Source organism: Pyrgilauda ruficollis, unplaced genomic scaffold (assembly GCF_017590135.1).
Source record: "Pyrgilauda ruficollis isolate IOZ18807 unplaced genomic scaffold, ASM1759013v1 scaffold86, whole genome shotgun sequence".
In the NCBI taxonomy this organism is placed as follows: Eukaryota; Metazoa; Chordata; class Aves; order Passeriformes; family Passeridae; genus Pyrgilauda; species Pyrgilauda ruficollis.
In genome coordinates, this window is record NW_024530599.1 from 647,918 (window position 1) to 666,538 (window position 18,621).

General features: G+C 36.4%; 1 protein-coding gene across 1 annotated transcript in view; it reads left to right on the forward strand.

Annotated features, from left to right (window-relative positions):
* Positions 1 to 15,255, forward strand: part of GABRA1 (gamma-aminobutyric acid type A receptor subunit alpha1) — a 38,879-nt gene extending 23,624 nt beyond the window's left edge. The window contains exons 7-10 of the mRNA XM_041487992.1: positions 3,416 to 3,559; positions 8,476 to 8,628; positions 11,181 to 11,383; positions 14,710 to 15,255. Coding sequence (XP_041343926.1) covers positions 3,416 to 3,559; positions 8,476 to 8,628; positions 11,181 to 11,383; positions 14,710 to 15,018 — 809 coding nt within the window. The 3' untranslated portion in view covers positions 15,019 to 15,255. The remainder of the gene's footprint in view (positions 1 to 3,415; positions 3,560 to 8,475; positions 8,629 to 11,180; positions 11,384 to 14,709) is intronic.
* The last annotated feature ends 3,366 nt before the right edge of the window (positions 15,256 to 18,621 follow it).

Sequence of the window (18,621 nt, forward strand, 5' to 3'; positions counted from 1 at the left end):
ATTAATCTTTGCCAATATCTCCTGAAAGAGTGCAGAGTGGGGGGAAGCTTTACTCCAGTTTATAGCAGGACAGATACTGCAGGGGGTTCTTGACTAATAAGAGATCTGTGCACCCAAGATCCCAGCGAGAGCAGGAGTGGCTGCAGGATGGAATTTCTTTTGATGTGCTCACTAAAATGTCCCTGCAGGCATCGTGCAGGAGCTGCGAGGCAGGGAGATGGCTGATCCTGCAACAAACCTGCTAATGACAATTTAAACCAGGAACAGTTTCCGAACGAATTTGATTTACTAGACTGAATTTCATATACACGACAAACACCAATCAGCACACCTGTGCATCACTGAACCATAGCCCAAACACCAGACCTTCCCTAGTATGAACAATATTTCCCATTCTTTTCCTGCTCTGAGTTCTTTCTGGCTCCGCGTCCCAGATTAATGTACTCTTCATTCACACAGTGCACAGCTTTCCAGATTACTGAGGACATTTCCTGAGTTAAATGACTAAGATTTGCAGAAATTATTAAATAAAAGGGACAGATAATGTGGATTTGCATAAAAGTCCAGAACCACACCAGAAGACAAGAACAAGACAGCAGAAAAACATGCAAGAGTACCAGCATCTTTTGTATCTAAATTGATATTTTTATCCTTAAAAACATATTTTCATAATATAATTTTTTAATTTTCTTAATTGAACAAAAAAATCACAGCTATTTCTGATAAAAAGACCATTTCTTATACCACTCAAAGGCAATAACTTACATTCTAAACTCAGAGTACAGCTGTGGACTATCATGTTTTACAGGTTTTTGTTTTGTTTTGTTTTTGTTTTTTTTTTATGTGAACACTAGTATTCTATGGCAGCTCTCCTAAAAAACAAGTAACTACAAATGCTTGGAAAGATCATTAAACAAATCAAGGAGTACTCAAGGCAACTTTTCATTCACCCACTAAATTCAGGAGAGCTCCTAATTTGGGATCCTCATGGAGAGGAGTTCCTTCTGTAACATGGTTTTACTGCAAACACTGCATGAAGAACTCACTGTTGGAAACAGCCCTTAAAGCTGGATCTCCCCCTTCCTTCTTATCAGATCATATGCCATAATTATCAAGTTATAGAATATTTCTCTCGATATTTCATTCTTGATACAAATAGAAATATCTCCAAGAGGACAAATGGTTGGACCCAAGCAAGTTATGAAAGAGGGACTCACAGTTGCACATAAAAAAAGAACAGATCTTATAATTAATTTCCACTTTTTAAGTGAGAATCATATTTAAATACATTTGGGACATTTTTGTCAAACTAAAGCAATTAATTATAATCATCTTAATGGAGTGGAAAATTTACTGGGAATGAATTTAATTGTCACAAAATCCATGCTTAAAGTGCAGACTACAATCTAACGCTTAGCTCCCCAAGGTAGTGTTTGCCTAGCTCCATTTGTTTTAGATTAAATTGGATAAGAGGTTTTTTATGTCCTCCATTGCTACTCATCACTTCTTGGAGCTGGATTCCTAAAAGCCTCACAATGAAGGAGTTGCACATCTCCTGTGGACTCTGCCCATACTGTAGGGACCAATAAATGTTTGACCCAGCTCCAAGGCTAAAGTGATTTGCCAAAGAGCAGCTTAAGCTAGAGGTTATTCCAGTGTAAATTCAATGTGACAAATGCAAAAGAAGTTCTGGAACAACAAAATGCCATATGTTGGCAAAACAAAATCAGAAAGGCAGATGCTCTCCTCAACTCTTACCACAAACATCTGATTGTCAGTTTAGAACTGAGGCCACTCTGGAAACCAGCAGTGATGGGAGCAGATGGCTGCGTTGCTGTTTATGCAACGTGAATTGGAAGCTGAGGGGGGCAGCAGAATTGAGCACCAAGTCTGGCAGCTCAATTCTAGCTCTGCCCAGTGCAGCCCCTTCCCTCTAAACCAATCCAGTCATTCTCAGTAGCTCAGAAAAGCACTCCCCTCTCTTCCAAGCTATTCTCATATTCCAGAACAAATGCTTGAAAATTAATTTTATTACTGTCTTTATGTGACTAGGTTAGCAAGTCAATTTCTGGGTTTACTCTGGCCATTATTTTTAAAGTCAGAATTATTAAGACGTAGATTTGCTTTTGCCATTGACTCCAAAAACATATTCCAAGATACATTACAGTGCTTAGGGAATATGAAGCCCAAAGAACCCTTCAGCTTCAAGAATGCAGAATCAAATGCCATGCAATTCATTTACCAGCACATTCTGCCCAACCAACTCTTCAATTACTAGCTCTTATCTCTTACACTGATAAGGTAAAATTGCTAACTCACAAATGAGGTCAAGTGAATCAGATTCCTCCCTTTCCCTTCCAGCTTCTCAATCTGAAAAAAGGGAAATTCTCATCTTGTAGGTAGAATCCTTCTGTTATTTTGGATGCCCTGAGATGTCCCATCGTGCTCCAGCTGCCTTTGGTGGGTGCAGGCTTGATGCAGATTCTGGCCACACATTCATTCCCATTCATGCCTTGGGTACTTTTTAGGTGTAAAGAGTTACATGAGCTGTCTCTGTGCAGCCAATTAACTCCCACCCAACTGCTTCGAGGGAGAGCTGCCAGATTGCAGACCCCACAAAATGACAGCAGAATTTTACTGTGGAATTAGGATTAAAAATATTCATGTGTGGCTTGATTCTGGAAAGAACATAAATAACAGCACAAAACCCCTCAATGGCATGTGTAGATGCTACTGAATTCTCTGTGTAACGCACCAGACTGCTTGGGCTTGAAGAGCCCACAGCACTTTTCTTTTGTCTTGATCAAATCTTGAGTGTGAGGACTATTCAGAAATAACCAAAGCCAAAACAAAAAAATAGACTAATTGTGGTTTAAAGTTACTTTCTCCTAGGCAGCCTCAGAAGTGTCTGCTAGGCCCATTTTGCAGCAAGGACCGTGTGATGGGGCATGACCAAAGGGGAGCTGTAGCCAGGCTGAGGATGAGAGGATCACTGAAGCCACTCTGAGAAGGATTTACAGAGTGGCCAAAAAACATCACACTATGAAAAATTGAAAAGTTTGGGGCTCGTCTTTCTTTACAATAGCTAGAAGTTAGAAAAAGCATTGGGATTCTTGCAGGCTCATGAAATTCCACTTCTCACTCTCACTTATTACACAGGCAGGAAATATATAAGAAAGAAATATATTCATACCACAGAGGACCAACCTTAATCCAGCCCTACAGCAGATATTTAGCTATTTTGTAAAAATCAATTTTACTTCCTATAGATAGATTCCAGTAAGATAGTTGTTGGTTTCTACAGATAATTAAAGATAATTAAATATTCAAACTACTGCTCAAAACATTGTTCTGACAAAGCCGTAAGGCAACAGAAAGTGCAAAGCTTAAATGCAATGTATTTCTTTCAAATTAGATGCTTATACCAGAGCAGAGGTCGTGTATGAGTGGACACGGGAACCAGCAAGGTCAGTGGTGGTGGCTGAAGACGGCTCTCGACTGAACCAGTACGATCTGCTTGGACAAACCGTGGACTCTGGAATTGTGCAGTCCAGTACAGGTCTGTGACAAATACTCTGGAAGGGTGATATTTAACTGTCAAAACATAATTCAGAGCAGGATTAAAAAATACAAAGACGTAAGATTGAGGGGTAAATGATAATATATACTTCAGAATGACTCTGGAAAGATAATACATCCTGGGATTATTTTCCTACTTCAGTTGGTGGTAAAAATATTTGAACAATTAAAAAGCTTCCTACAGTGTCAGATCTAGCCAGAAAAAAACAATAATTTATGTAATAAAGAAGCACTCCTTTTGTTCTTCTCATATTATTTGCTTACTATATAGGCTGATAAAAATAGCATAACAATATGAATCCTCAAAGATCATATTTCTGGGGGCAGTGAAGTTGCTAAAAGCATATAGTACATAGTTTCTCAAGGAAGTATTTAGAGAATGAAAAAAACTGTCATCAAACTCAAAACCATCTGAAACAACCAAATACAATTTCCTTTAATGCTGACACCAGCTTTAACTCAAAAAAATTAATGAGCTACAGAAATACAGCTGACATTTATAGTATGACATACCTGTAACCTTGAAGCTGGCCACAGCCCTTTATTTTTTAACTTTGCAGTGCTTGTTTCAAGATGTAAATTTTTTAAAGTTTATTTTCTAATAATTTGGATGATCTAAATGCAGTAAGAATCTGAGCACTGGGCATGAACAAGAGCTCAGGTGACCAGATTGACTGGTCAGTGGACCAAACACAGCCCTGCTTTAGGGGAAGTGGTTGCACTGCTCTGGGTACACCCAACATTGTGACTTAGAGAGAAGTCCACTCGTAACTGCATAAACCAAATTTCCTAATGTGTTGCTGTTAAAGCCAATGAACTTTTAAGAGAAAATGAGTCAACTTAAGGTGAACTGGAATTTGTGTCTGAATTTTTTATTTAGCTTGTTAAAATGTATTCATATGCTCTATTAAGCCAAGAAAAGCTCTCACAGACAAGGTTACTGCTTGGAAGCTTCTGTTCAGTTGATATCAAAGTAAGTGGGATGGCAATAATAGGAACTTCGCATGAGAACAGCATCAACACAACTGCTCCCATTGCTGAGCACAGAGGTGTGCAACAAGCAGGTGAAAAGGGGAGAGCTCTTGACCTTCCCACAGGTGGAAATGTTGCCATTGGCTTTTCTGCAGCCACTAATTCACCCCACCTGCCCTTTGCTGGAAAGTCAGCAGGATTTGAGGGGAACTGCAGGGATCTCAGCTCTTGGTTCTCTCAGAGAGACCCTGCCAGCCTGTGGGGCTGCCCTTGCTCCTGCTTGCTGCATGTGCTCCAAGGGCAGCAGGATATCAGGAAACACTCAAGAGGGAGCATAAGTAAACCAAATGGAAATGCCAAACATGGTTCAGGGTAATTAGACAGCAATGTGAGGAGCATGCTATAAACTGTTAAGAAGGGCAGAAAAGAAATTTTCAAACAGAACTGAAACATAAGTTTAAGATTTCTTCATACATTTCCATGAATAAACAAACAATTTGTTTTGCCCATGCTATTTCAAAGATGTGAATTCTGCCTCCTTTTTCTACCTGAGGAAAATTCTTTACCATTGCTGTCTATAAAGTTAAATACAGTATAGTTAATACCTAAAGTATGCTGAGATGAAGATATTGTTGTCTAGATGCTGAAAAACAGTACAAAGAACTAAATGGAATAGTTACCAAGACTAAAAACAATCCAATTTCAGAATCTTTTTAGTATTTGCAAATTTACAATGCTCTCTAATTACTACCTGATAAGTGTTGCAGCAATTCAGGCTGCAAAAGATAAGAATACACAGTTGAGGAAGAAACATATTTATTGCTTGCAAATTCAATGTCTCAAAGGAAAATCCTTCATTATTTGCTTTGGAAAGAAAAATGCTTTGCTTTCCCCATACTAAAGGTGAGGATCAGAAGTGGTTAATAATCCCTTTTCTCCAGCCACAATTCATATTGACTCAGAAAGATTTTTAAATTATTCTTTCTGTAACCACCTTAAAAATGCTTAAAGGGCTTGTGCAAGTTTCTATTTATATAGAATTACTTTGGCAACTTGAAAACATTGTTTACACTGAGAATCACCAGGATTTATATTCAAAACACTTATTTTTTTTCTTATCTCTGTAAATCTGCAGAGATGATGGTGTTCTTAAGAGTTTTTTGACTGAGTTACATGGCATAAATAGTAAATGATAAATACTTTGTTTTAAATTAACAGCCTGGAAAGCTTTACTTCTTTACCTACAGTAATAGAAGAATTGTTACAGCTCAGACTCAGCCCACACCTCAAATTTCATGTCTGATGTGATGCACATTAACTTCAGGTGCTGATAAATCTGTTTTTTTACAAATCATTTACAGAACATTGAGAAATAGCTTTAATGTAACTTTACTGAATTATCAACTACTTTCTTCTATGGGCACAGATTCGTTCATACCACCTGCACATTTTGACTCAGTTATTGCAATATTAAGGGCTGATTAAAAACTGCACATATGAAAGCACTGAAAACAGGCACAAGTGCTTCCAGACCTACTGGAAATATTCCAGCATGGACAGTCATTCAGAAAAAAAATTTATATATATGCAGAATTTTTGATGACTTTTAAATGCTTCATATTGTGTTTTACATATAACCTAATTCAAACATTGGAATAAATAAAATGAAAACCAGATTTATCTGCACAACACAGTTATTTGTAGAAGACTTCAGGAATTACAAATTAGCTAAGAAGAAATGCCTTTCTTTCTAACTTCCTTGGATAAGAAAAGATAAGAGATAAGAGAATATAAGATGTATAAGCTACACCTTGTGAAAGCCTAGCAATCAGACACTGTGAATATAGGCAATATTTTGGTCAAGAGCTATTTGAAATCCTAGCTTGTAGGGAATTTTATGACTGTATTGCAATGCTTTCAAAATAGAATCCCAGAGGAACTGGAAAGTTATGAGAGTGATCAGCAGCTGTCACAAATGTGATGACACTGTTCAATTAAAGAAAGACAGAAAATATGGAAAGCCAAGGATGCAGTGAATAACTGGAATGCTTTCATGTCCTGCAGTCAGCTCAATCAATCTTATCAAACATCTCCTATCTTTTAGTAGATGAGTGCAGTCCATTGGTGCTGTGGAAACTTCAGAACGTGGCTGTGCCTTGTAGCTGAAGTGCAGAGCATTACTGCAGGCCTCTGCCCTGCCCTGCTCACTCCTCCCAGCACTGCCTTCATCTCAGACCTGCTGCAGTGCTTAACAGATGAGAGCAATCCCTGTCTTTTTAATTGCCTTTATGCTTTGGATCTTGTTCTCATTTTCCAGAGGTTAAAAATACTTTGATAATTTAGGCAGCTAAATAAAGCATCAGAGTACAGTGGTGTGTTCACTCTGTATTCTTAGCTTGCCATCTACAATCAGTGAATTAATTCTGACACACCGTTGTGTGCACTCTATATCTGATTGCATTAAAATAGTTTCCCACGTCATATTTTAAGGAGATAAAATTAAATTATTGGCTCTCCTAGCCAAGACTGGCACCTTTTTTAAGATCATAATCTCTGGTACAGAGGAGAAGGAGCTTGTTTCAGTGAAAGTTAAAGAAAGGTGAGGAAAATTTAAGCAATAATTCCCACTATACTACAGCCATTCCTATTTTTGAAATAATAAAAAAAAAAAATCCTTGTATATCCTTTGTTTTACCATTCAATTTAAAATTTATTGTCTTTTCCCCTTTGCTGCTGTCTTTTATATTGAAAGAGTATTGTCATATCTTATAAAGAAACTTTCCTTGGGGTTAGAAATTGAGCAAGATTGCTCAAATGGATGTTCTTCTGGACTCTGCATTACAGAAATGGGCATTTGACATGCTCTGTGCATAAGCAGTCAATGTCTAGACATAGTTTTTCAATCAAGTTTAAGCTTTTCTTGTACAAGAGCAGTTTTCTCCTTCCATCTGCCTACATTTTAAAATAGAACTACAGTAATTTCACATGTCATCTCTAATCTAGACAGAAGTTTCCACTCAGTTACGTATCTACTTGTTTCATTCCTCAGACATTCATTGCATAATAAGAAGAATCAGTTTACTAAAAAAAACCCCATATATATAAAATAAAAACAATAGGTTTCTCAGTCTTTGGAGAATATACTGTTTGCCAAAATCCATTTTAAATTATATAAATAATGATCTGAAAATGAGCAATATTTGCTCTGTTGGCAAGAAAGGTTTATGGGATGAGGTAAGCATATTAGAATATTAGATATATTTATATTTATTATTGAAAGTATAAATTTATATATAAAAAACCAATTAATTTTCATTGCATTTGGAGTACACACCTCATACAACTTCGTAGCTCCAAAAGCATTAGGGCTAATGAAAATATTGTGTGCTATTCTTGTAGTAATCATTTATTTCAGGAGAGAATAATAATTTACTAAGGTCCTAAATTAGCAAAACAGAGACACTTCAGAGTACATAAAGCACCAACAGTGGTAATGCAAATACCATCACATCAGCAATTACATCTTAAGCTTGGCCCAACAGAAACACTTTTGGGAGGTTGTCTTGATTGAGTCTTCAGATTATGTTTACACGGTTATGCTGTGGTGGCTTTCCATCTTCTAATGGAATAAGACCTTCTACAAGAACTTTAAACAGCCACCAGTTAATGCAGACTTTCATTCACTACTCAGCAGAGAAAATATGTAAATTTAATTAGCATTTCCCGGAAATGTCTAGTTTTGTATTATTAAGGAAAAATTTTACAACCCACCAGGTTTATGAAATGTTTCCTTCAAAGCTGACCCATTTTGATTTGAGGACTTCTATTTTATAATAGGGGTGAATGTAATGAAAAATACTTCCTACAAAGACCTCTGACGTGTATATTTATAAAATCTTTAATGTTCTTTTTTCTTGGTTTTAGGGGAATATGTTGTTATGACTACACATTTTCATTTGAAGAGGAAGATTGGTTACTTTGTCATCCAGACTTATCTGCCATGCATCATGACAGTGATACTGTCACAGGTGTCCTTCTGGCTTAACAGAGAATCTGTTCCAGCAAGAACTGTATTTGGTAAGCAAGACCTACAAACCTCCTGGCAATCACGAGGCAATTGGGTTTCAGAAATGTTATTGTAAATGTAGTTATTGTAACATGGTATTGGAGAACAGTGTGAGCCTGGACATGTTGCACACACAAGAGCTAACAAAATTCATTGTGAAGATATAGGTCCAAAGCTTTTAAACTGATTTGGAACTGACTGTAAAAAGAGACCTGAAAATATCTTAAGCCATCCTTTACCATTTGAATATTCCAAAACAATCAGATTATGAATAAAACATCTCTGACAATGGCAATAATGTTAATCATGGGATTATCAAAAAGGCTTTAATCAATGGGTATCTGTCACTTGACATCTTTAGGCCCTCAGAAAATTCTTATTTTAATTTTTTTTTCCTTAATCCCTTTTACAGGCTACTGTTATATCAGCAACAATTTATCATGCTTACAGCAGTGAATACGTGCACTCAGGGAATGCAGTGAGCAGGCAATCTAAAAGATCCTCCAGTTTATACGGCTGGTCCCTAGAATTTAACTACTGCTTGCAAATGCTTATCTTAAAACTTGTATATTCTTTCATATTCTTTGGTGATATTAACCCAAGTCAAGTACATATTAAAAAAAAAAAAAAGAAAAAAAGGCAATGAATTTTCATTTAGGAAAGCTAGAGCCTGAGATTTCTGCTATGTGACCTGCTCCTTGGTGATATCCAGATGGGACTGCTGAACACCTTTGGCAGGAGGTGGAAGCATCCCCAGCCAAGCTGGCTTTGACACTCACTTTGCTGCCTCAGGGCACTGCAAGGACAGGATGCTTTGGGCCCTCTGGCTTTGCCAAAGAAAATTAACCCATTTATTCTGAACATGGCAAAGCCAGAGAGTCACTGTTGAGAAATGCAGCCTATGAAGCTCGTGTTGAACAAGAGCTATTTTTATGGATCTTTTCTTGCACCATTCACAGCTGTGCTTTAGTTTCTCAGTTTCTCTGGAAATCAATCACAACTTGCATAGCCTTAGACCTCATGAACCAAGCAGGTTTTCTGTTGATAGACAGATGTGCATTGACAGAACAGTGTTTTAGACTACAGTATAATTAAATTTGATTTACATAATATTGTTTAGATTAGCAACTAAAATTAATCCTGAATTTTTAACATCAGTTTTGCTGAGAACTACACTACTAGAGAGTTTTTTAGTCAAATCCATTGAAATTGTAATTATTTTACCTCTTTTTGCACATACCATTTAAAAAGAAATGTCTGATCATCAGTTTGAAATGCTGTACTTCACAGTCATTAGATGGAGAACAGAATTTTCTAGTCTCAATGGATAATATACAATACTGCCCACTTCTCAAAGTGCTATCTTCACAGGTTCAAGAACCCACAAATTTCTCTGTTTTTGTTTTAGAAGACAGTTATTTAGTAAATAACTCTTGGGTTTGCTGCATCATTATGTATCAAGATAGCTTTTTCATTTCAAAATGGCAGTGAAACAAAGAACATCTTGCATGAATTCATTTACACACCGAAGCACAACATGGATCTTTTAGCCCACTCAGTACCACAGATAATAAAAGTTATAAACCTTTCTTCTGCTACTATGTAAGACAAACATAAGGTCACTAGCAATAAGTCATAGAACACATTTGGTTGCATCTCAAGAAAAAGAAATTGTTTCCTCATTAGGCACTAACAACTCAAGCTCTTCACACTACCATATAAATATGTTGTTCATTAATTGACCTATTTTAGAGCACTGCTCATTTCCACTAACACTCAGTGCAGCAAAGATGAACTCGAGACACATTCGAGACATGACAGTGCAGTTGTCAAGGTAACTTGTGGACATGTGATTTGATGTAAATGCCTTGCATGCGCTCTGAGAATTCATTTTCCAAGCAGCTGCGAGCAGAGTGAATTCAGTACAGTCCTGCTTGCTCTCTGGGGCCAGGTGAGAGGAAAGGTTCGGCAGTGAGAAGCTCTGATATCAGAAATGCAAATTACATTGTCATTCTTACATAAAATCTTTGCTGTGTTCAGGGTGTCAGTGAATAAAGGGACAGAAATCTGTAATACCATTGATTCAAAAAAAATGAAAGAACACATAAATCTTGGTGCCCTTGAAAATATCTTTGAAGTATAATATCCCAAATAAGCTGAAACAAGTTTTTTTGTTTGTTTGTTTTCTAAGTATCTCAGAACTGCTGCAAGAAAGAACTAAAGATATTAAACTGTTACATCTGTAGTATAATTTGCAGTGCATGAATAAAGAACTGCAACAAAATCCCTCAAATACCAGGAAGAGTAAAGTAGTTCACAAATTATACTTCCCTTCCACCTTTAAAAATAGTATTCTATTATAACAACATCAAAGAATAAAAGCATAAAAAATGTTTTGAAAATCCTGCAACTTCCACAGGAGTGGAAACCTGATATCATATAGAAACTGAACTCAGGTGGGGAAGTTTGTAACAACCAGGGGTGTAGAAAAGGCTTTACCACCTCTAGCAGCTGGGAAATGAAGCACAAAAAATGGCCTGAAGGCACAAACTCTGCTTTGCAGGCGTGACAACTGTGCTGACCATGACTACCCTGAGCATCAGCGCGAGGAACTCGCTGCCCAAGGTGGCCTACGCCACGGCCATGGACTGGTTCATCGCCGTCTGCTACGCCTTCGTCTTCTCGGCGCTCATCGAGTTCGCCACCGTCAACTACTTCACCAAGAGAGGCTACGCCTGGGACGGCAAGAGCGTCGTCCCAGAAAAGGTAACACCTCCCCACACCCAGCCCAAAAGATCACACTCTGCCACCCCTGGTCACTCTGCGACACGGGGTTAAGCACATTAAAACTCTTATTATGTACAAGAGTTATTACTCCAGAAGAGTTTACTCCTGTGTCTACGTACAGCATTTCCATGCCATGATTACATTTAATACCTAAATACTGCTTCTGACATACTGGGTTATTAATAATGAAATATTCTACTGAGATTTTGACTTCAGGAATTGAGCAGAAAAAAAGATCAACGTGTATTATTTTAAGGGAAGGAAATGATTTTTTTCTGTTTGAACAATAGAAACTGTGGATGCCTCAGTGTAAATGTAAGAAAAAAAAAATTGTGGCTGCAGTTTTTGACAGTTCCCAAGGTATAGTGCTCCCCAGCACAAAATTCAGAAGGGCTGCTCTATCATCATGACCAAATCAATCACCACAGGAGTTCTTTTTTCCTTTCTTAGCTATAGGAAAAATGTGTTTACCTAGAAGGAGGAATTGAGAGCTGTGCTGGGAGTGTGCAATCCTGATCTGTACCTCCATGAATACACCAGAGAAAACTCCCATTAATTCCTTTAGGACTGGGATCAGACCTGGTCTGTAAACCACAGGTGCATCAAGAAATTATTGAGGATATTTAGGGGATGAAAGAGAAGTTTGCTGTTTCCTATGAGTTACCATGTCAGCTGCTCCTGTGAGCAAGCTCATTCCGATGGGTTAACTTCCCCAGCTGGTAATCATGAACACTCATAGACTAGAGATCCAACAGAGCAGGTATTTGGAGGAGCAACTGTAACTCACTGGTATGCAAAGATATGTTTTTAATTCAGGATTATATGAATATATATTATGTATATTAGTTGTGTAAGTCAGTGAAAAAAACCCTCCAAATTAAATTTGGGCATTTATACAATACTACAAAAGTATTGTAGAACAAATGAGTGAAATATCAAAACAAACTTACAGTAATGAGTTACACAACTGCTGCTGAATGTTGAGTTTTCAGTTATTGATATTTTCACTGAAAATATTTTTTTTAATTCTTTTTGTGTTTTCATGACATTTGTTATAAAAATGAACTGCACTGATAGAATTGTATCCTTAAATATTAAATATTGCCTTGCTAATTTATCCTCCCTTGTAATGTAGTTACTATAATAAGCTGTTGCATTTGTTACCAAGAAAATTACATTCTAAAAAAAACCCCTACACGATACTCACCACAATAAACATAGTTTAAAACACTGGAAGATTTATGGCTTTGTACTTGTTAGCAGGTAAGGGCTTTATGTGCCATTTGCTGGTACCTGTGAGTTTTCTGCAGTGAGGAAAAGCAAGCAAGGCAAGCTCACGATGATCACAGCTTAATCAAATTTAGAGCTCTAATTAGCTGTCATATTGCTTGTTCATGAAGTTGAATTTGACATGAAATATTAAGACCCAGTCTGGTGTCAGGGTTTTCTGTGGATCAGATTTCTAGTGACATTTAAATCTATTGAAAAGGGTTTCCCCTGAGACTTCAGTGAAGCTGCTCTTTGTCTGCTGGATTTATTGCTGCTCACCAGAGTATCTGAATGAGCAGCAAACAGCTGCCTTTACACTCAGCAGCCATGTTAGCAGCCTCCCTACCTGGGAGGGGAAAGAATAGACAGCCTAAAAACAACAACAAAAAAAACCAAACAACCCAAAATAAACAAAAAAACCCAAAAAGCCAAACAAAACAACAAAAAAAACCAACAAAAACAAAATAAAACCTGACATGCTTTTTTTGCTGGAATATTTTTTAACCTGTTTTTTCCGAAGATTTGAAGCTTTTTCTTGGCCTGAAGCTAAGAATTTTATTGCCATGAATTAAAGAATATCTACATCAGAGTCATTAGGTGAACACTTTTCCTTACTAAGTAGCATGATTTTAACATTTGAGCCTACATTTCCTTCCAGCATGGGGCTCCAAAGCTGTTCCTCCACGAGCCTCTCCCCACTTGCCCTCAGGCTTCTGCAGCTTCATTTCCTCTTCCCATGTGGCCAGCAGGAGTCTGTCCACTCCCTGAGATGTTCACCTCTTGAACAATAATTTTTTATCAAAACTCTATTATTATGGGGTCAAAGTAGCCATTAACCTATCGTTGATCTGTCATTAAAAGTACTGTGGCCACATAAAAGTATTGCCTCCCTGGGACAGCGGCTTCTTGAAAACAGAAAATTGTGTTTGCTGTCTCGTGAAATGACATAACACATCAAACTCCACTGATATTTTCCCTTCAATCATATCTTCCCCCCATCCCAAGAGGATAAAATGGATAACATTTGCCTTTTCTTTTTGTGGCAAATAATGCCTGAAAATTTTGCTAAGCTGTTGGAGTTATTTTTTTTTCCTCATAATTGGAGGAATCCTTACAACTTCTTAATAACCCACTACATCTCTTCTGTGTTTATGACTGGGCAGTGGCTGAATAACAGGTTTGGTCTGCTAGAAACTGGACACTTGAATCTTAACTGGTATGCCCAGATGTCAAAATTTATTTTTTTTCCTACAACTAGATCCCAAAAATAGAATATTAGAAAATATAAGGACCTAGGGATAAAATAAGTTTAAATAAGCTCAATAAGTCCTCCTCCCCTAAAAGATATTCAATATATTCTTGTTTGAGCAATATAAGTAGGTGGATGAACAAGTCATACAGACATTAAAGTCTTCGCATATGGAATGCCATTTGAGCCATTATGCTCCAATTTTAAGATTCAAATAAGAACATTAAGTTCCTAATCCATAATTCATGTGCCTCTGGTGTAAACCATTAGCGAGCAGAATACTGACAGCTTTGCATCTTACTGAGTAAACCACTCCTTTAGTGCATGGTTACACGATAATTTAGTGTGTATTTCTGTGTATAAATTATGTAAAAACTCTTCATATCACAATATTTGTCTTAATGTTGGAAGGCTACATTAAGAATTTGGCATCTGTAAGTTTTTATCCTGATTAAGGGAAACAGTTTGTGAGACTGTTGAGCTATGAGTGCTTTGTCACTGCTGATTATCATTAAAGGTGATTTTGCCAATGAGCCTAGCTATCAGGTCTCATTTTTATTGATCACCTAACTTGGTTTACCAAATACAAGTAATACAAATGGATGATTTTGCATTTATTGTCACCTAAATATTTTGCACGAGTTATACACCCAGAACTAACTTCTCTCTTACAGCTTATTACACTTTATGGTATGAATTGGAGTAACTGCAAAATGTTACAGTGCTTTTTCATAATTTCATCTGTTGAGAAGGGTACTGAGAATGAAATATTTTCTTCTTTCTTCAGCCAAAGAAAGTGAAGGATCCTCTCATCAAGAAAAACAACACCTACACAGCTGCAGCTACGAGCTACACCCCTAATATTGCAAGGGACCCTGGGCTGGCAACCATTGCTAAAAGTGCAACAATTGAGCCCAAAGAAGTGAAGCCAGAAACAAAACCTGCAGAGCCCAAGAAAACTTTTAACAGCGTCAGTAAAATTGATCGGCTATCAAGAATAGCCTTCCCTCTGCTTTTTGGAATCTTTAACCTGGTCTACTGGGCTACCTATTTAAACAGGGAGCCCCAACTAAAGGTTCAAACTCCACATCAATAACCTCATTTATTCATATAGTTCTGTTTTGTCTTTTGCTCTGGGAATTGCTTCCCTTTTTCACATACAGTAATTCCCATTTGCTTCATTGCCTCGGTCTTAAAGAAAATAAAGGTTTCTTTAGTTAGCAAAAGGTAAAATGTATCTGTATATTTTAAAAAAAACCCAGTGTGTGAGTGAGAGAACATTATAAACTATATACTTTGGAAAAGTGATTTTGGAAATGGAAAGGAGTTGTAGAGTAATGGGAGGGTGAAAAAAAAAAAGAAACCATTTGTAGCAAGCTTAGTACTGAATATCCCCAAAAGATAGTGTATATGTACATGAAAAAGATATTTTTATTCAGAAGACTGTAGGGATGGGGGAAATAGTCTTTATGACATTCCTGATGCACATCTTAGACTGTATCATTTATTCAGCCACTGTTTATAATCTTTTCAAGGATGTAAAGCTTTCCATTTGCTGAATCCCATAAGATATATTATTTTCCTAATCCCTTTTCTCTTCTATGTTCCAAACTACCTGACTTATAATATTAAATAGTCTTTGATGAGAAAGGAAATCTACTCACTCTAGGTACAGTTTGTCACTGTATAGCACATAAGATCTAATGGTAACAAATGCTTTAATCTGCTCTCTTACTGCAAGCTTGTTCCAAGCATTAAGTTGTCACTAGACTAGATTTAAAACCAGTTGCACAACCAAGTGCAGATCCCAAATTTCTACTATCACATGTGTAATCCAAACGATTCCTGGATGCTTTAAAGATAGCTTTTACTCATCACTATGTTTTAGAGAGTTAAAGCAAAAAACAAAAAAACAAACAAAATTTTTGCAAGTTCTAGATATGTTGAATGTATTCTTTTATAAAATGATACATTAAAAGAAGCTTTAGATTGAGATTTATGAATAGCAGAAAGATAAAATATAGTATTTAAATAATATCTGTAAATATGCAGCATGAGATTGTACATTTTTTTACTTTTTTAAAGTTGTGTTCTTAAAACATTGTGTAGGATTCACCTCTTAGCTCTTAATATGTTGTTAAATGCTCAATAAAACATATTTAGAGCCTGAATGAAAGGAGAAAAAAAATTATCAGTGGTATTGGAACGCTTACAAAAATAAATAAGCAGAAAGTGCTTGGAATTTATTCCATTTGTAAAGTGGTTAAGTGTACAGCAGCTTGCAATTTGACAATGTCATCCAATGTATACTATTAGATTAATGACTGGTCTGCTCAGGTCATGCATAAACACTAAAGTATGGGATTATATTTGGTAGGTAAAAATGGTGAAATATTTGTTAAGACAGAAGTTCATCTGTATATTACTGCTATATTTGCTGAAACATAACTGTTACAATAAGCGATGTAATATATGTAGCATTAAATACAAAGAAGTCATACATAAAAGAATGTACAGGAAAATAGATTTTATTGAGTAAACTTACTACATTTCATTTTTACTGTAGCAATATATTTGTAGGAACAATATGTAAGGGCTTTAAATACAAGATGTCCATTTTGCAGGTATTGTGCTCCCTTTAAAAAAAATTCTAGTCAGAATCATTACTGCTAACTCTTAGAAATAAACTTTCAGATAAAGTTTTTTCAAAGAGACTGGAAGAATGGTGGATATTTGCAAGAATCAATTAAAAATGTAATTTATGTTATTGAATTGATTTAAAAACAGTGCTACATGAGCCTCTAGAGAAACAGCTACTGAGAGTCAAGTTTAATAGGCAGTGATTTCTAAACTCTTAATAAATCAAAAAGTTGACATTCTCTATCTACAAAAGGAAATATTTAATGTTTGATTTAGAGATTTTTTTTTTAATAATTCTTCATTGTCTAACATTTAGTCCTGTCTGAACTTGATAAGTTATCTGATTGGATATTATTTAAAAGGGGATGTTTCATCTCTGGTATCATGTGTAGATATATGTATAGAAAAAAATAAACGATGGCTCTTTAACTTCTGTGTACTTGTTTATCTTGTTATTTTTGGCGTTAAACTAGTGTGTTCATTTAGGGCATTTTATCTTTCTAGCAATTCATAGCTACCTTTTGGTCTGCATTTTGCACATTAGATGTGAATATTACTTACCTAGTCTGCTTTTTGCTATGCAATGATTGCATTATACCACCTCTTAGTTAGTCTATGCCAATAGTATTATACTGTATAAACTTGACTGCACAGTTTATCAAAGACAAGGTATTCTCTATGTAGCTTTTTTACAATGCTTTGCTAAACCATGTAATAATAGTAAGTCTTCCTTGAAAATAATGATACACTCTTATAGAGGACAGTTTCTGTTTACTCCTGAGATAATTTTAAAAAGATGACATTGAATGTTTATTGCACCTCAGTGCAGTGATGTGGCAATAAAACCTAAATCTAATAGAGGTTGTTTATGGCAGAAGCATGTATTGCTTTACAGAGTTTAGCAAAAGCTCTTTATTTTATGTCAGACTGTAATTCTATTATAATAATAAAGCTAAAAATGTTCAATAATGCAAGTGAATGTTTTACTTTGGTTTTCTTTAGTTACTGCCTTTTATGACACATTGCTTGATTAGCTGCTATTCATTCAAAGCCTTCGTTTCCTTGGATTTGGTAATGAATGCAGTTTTAATAGATGTGATTTTCTGCCCAGTGTTTTCCAGGGACAAATATAACAGGAATGTTTCACAAATCTGATTTGACATTCAGAAAAGATAGCTCACTCTGTACCATGTATATCCAGTAAGGCAATTAATTGCATCAGATGAACAATTGTTAAGGTTTCGTATCACACCATTGACTCATACAAGGTAGGAACAAAATAAAATGCATTTTCTCCCAGATGAAACGGCAGATAAACCAGAGATTGAGAGTAAAAGTATGACTATTTAAGCTAGATATTTAACTGGTTAAATAAACACACAGATCTAAGAAAGACTGTTAGAAAAGAACCTCAGGCTGTATAAAATAATATTTCACTTATTAAAATAGTTGTAGGGATAGCTTTTAAACAAGCATATGTATACCTTGGAAATTTTAGTTTTCAACTCCTCTTTCTTTCCCAAAGAGAAAAAAGGAGAGAGGAAAAGTCATTCCAGTGCATTCAGCCCCCAAACTCTCTTGGAAATGATGCTGGAAAGCAAGGCTTGTGGTCTTCATGTACAGACATACAGCTTCAGAGGATCCCAAAGGCTGATATAAGTGTATATTTGTACATAACAATATTCATAGTGTTCTCAACCATGAGTCCTACAGAAGGCTTCTTCAAAATGGAAGGAAAGACTGGAAGGACTCAGGTTCTATCAATTTATTTTGCTTTCCTCTATTTTGAATGAGGATAATGCAGTCTGAATCCCTGCTCCTTGCCTCCTACAACTGACTCCACGGAGATGAATCCCTATGAAAACCCACACGGGCTTTTCTGGAAGAGGATGGTAAAGAAAGTGTTTGAACACCCACCTCCTGTGTTCACATGCCAGATGCAGAGCATACATGGGGATTCTCACATCTTGTCACTGCTCAGACATTTTTAGGCAGAATTTTACTCAAGCAAAAATGAGTCAAAATGTCTACAGGCAACAAGATTTGACTCAGAGGGGGG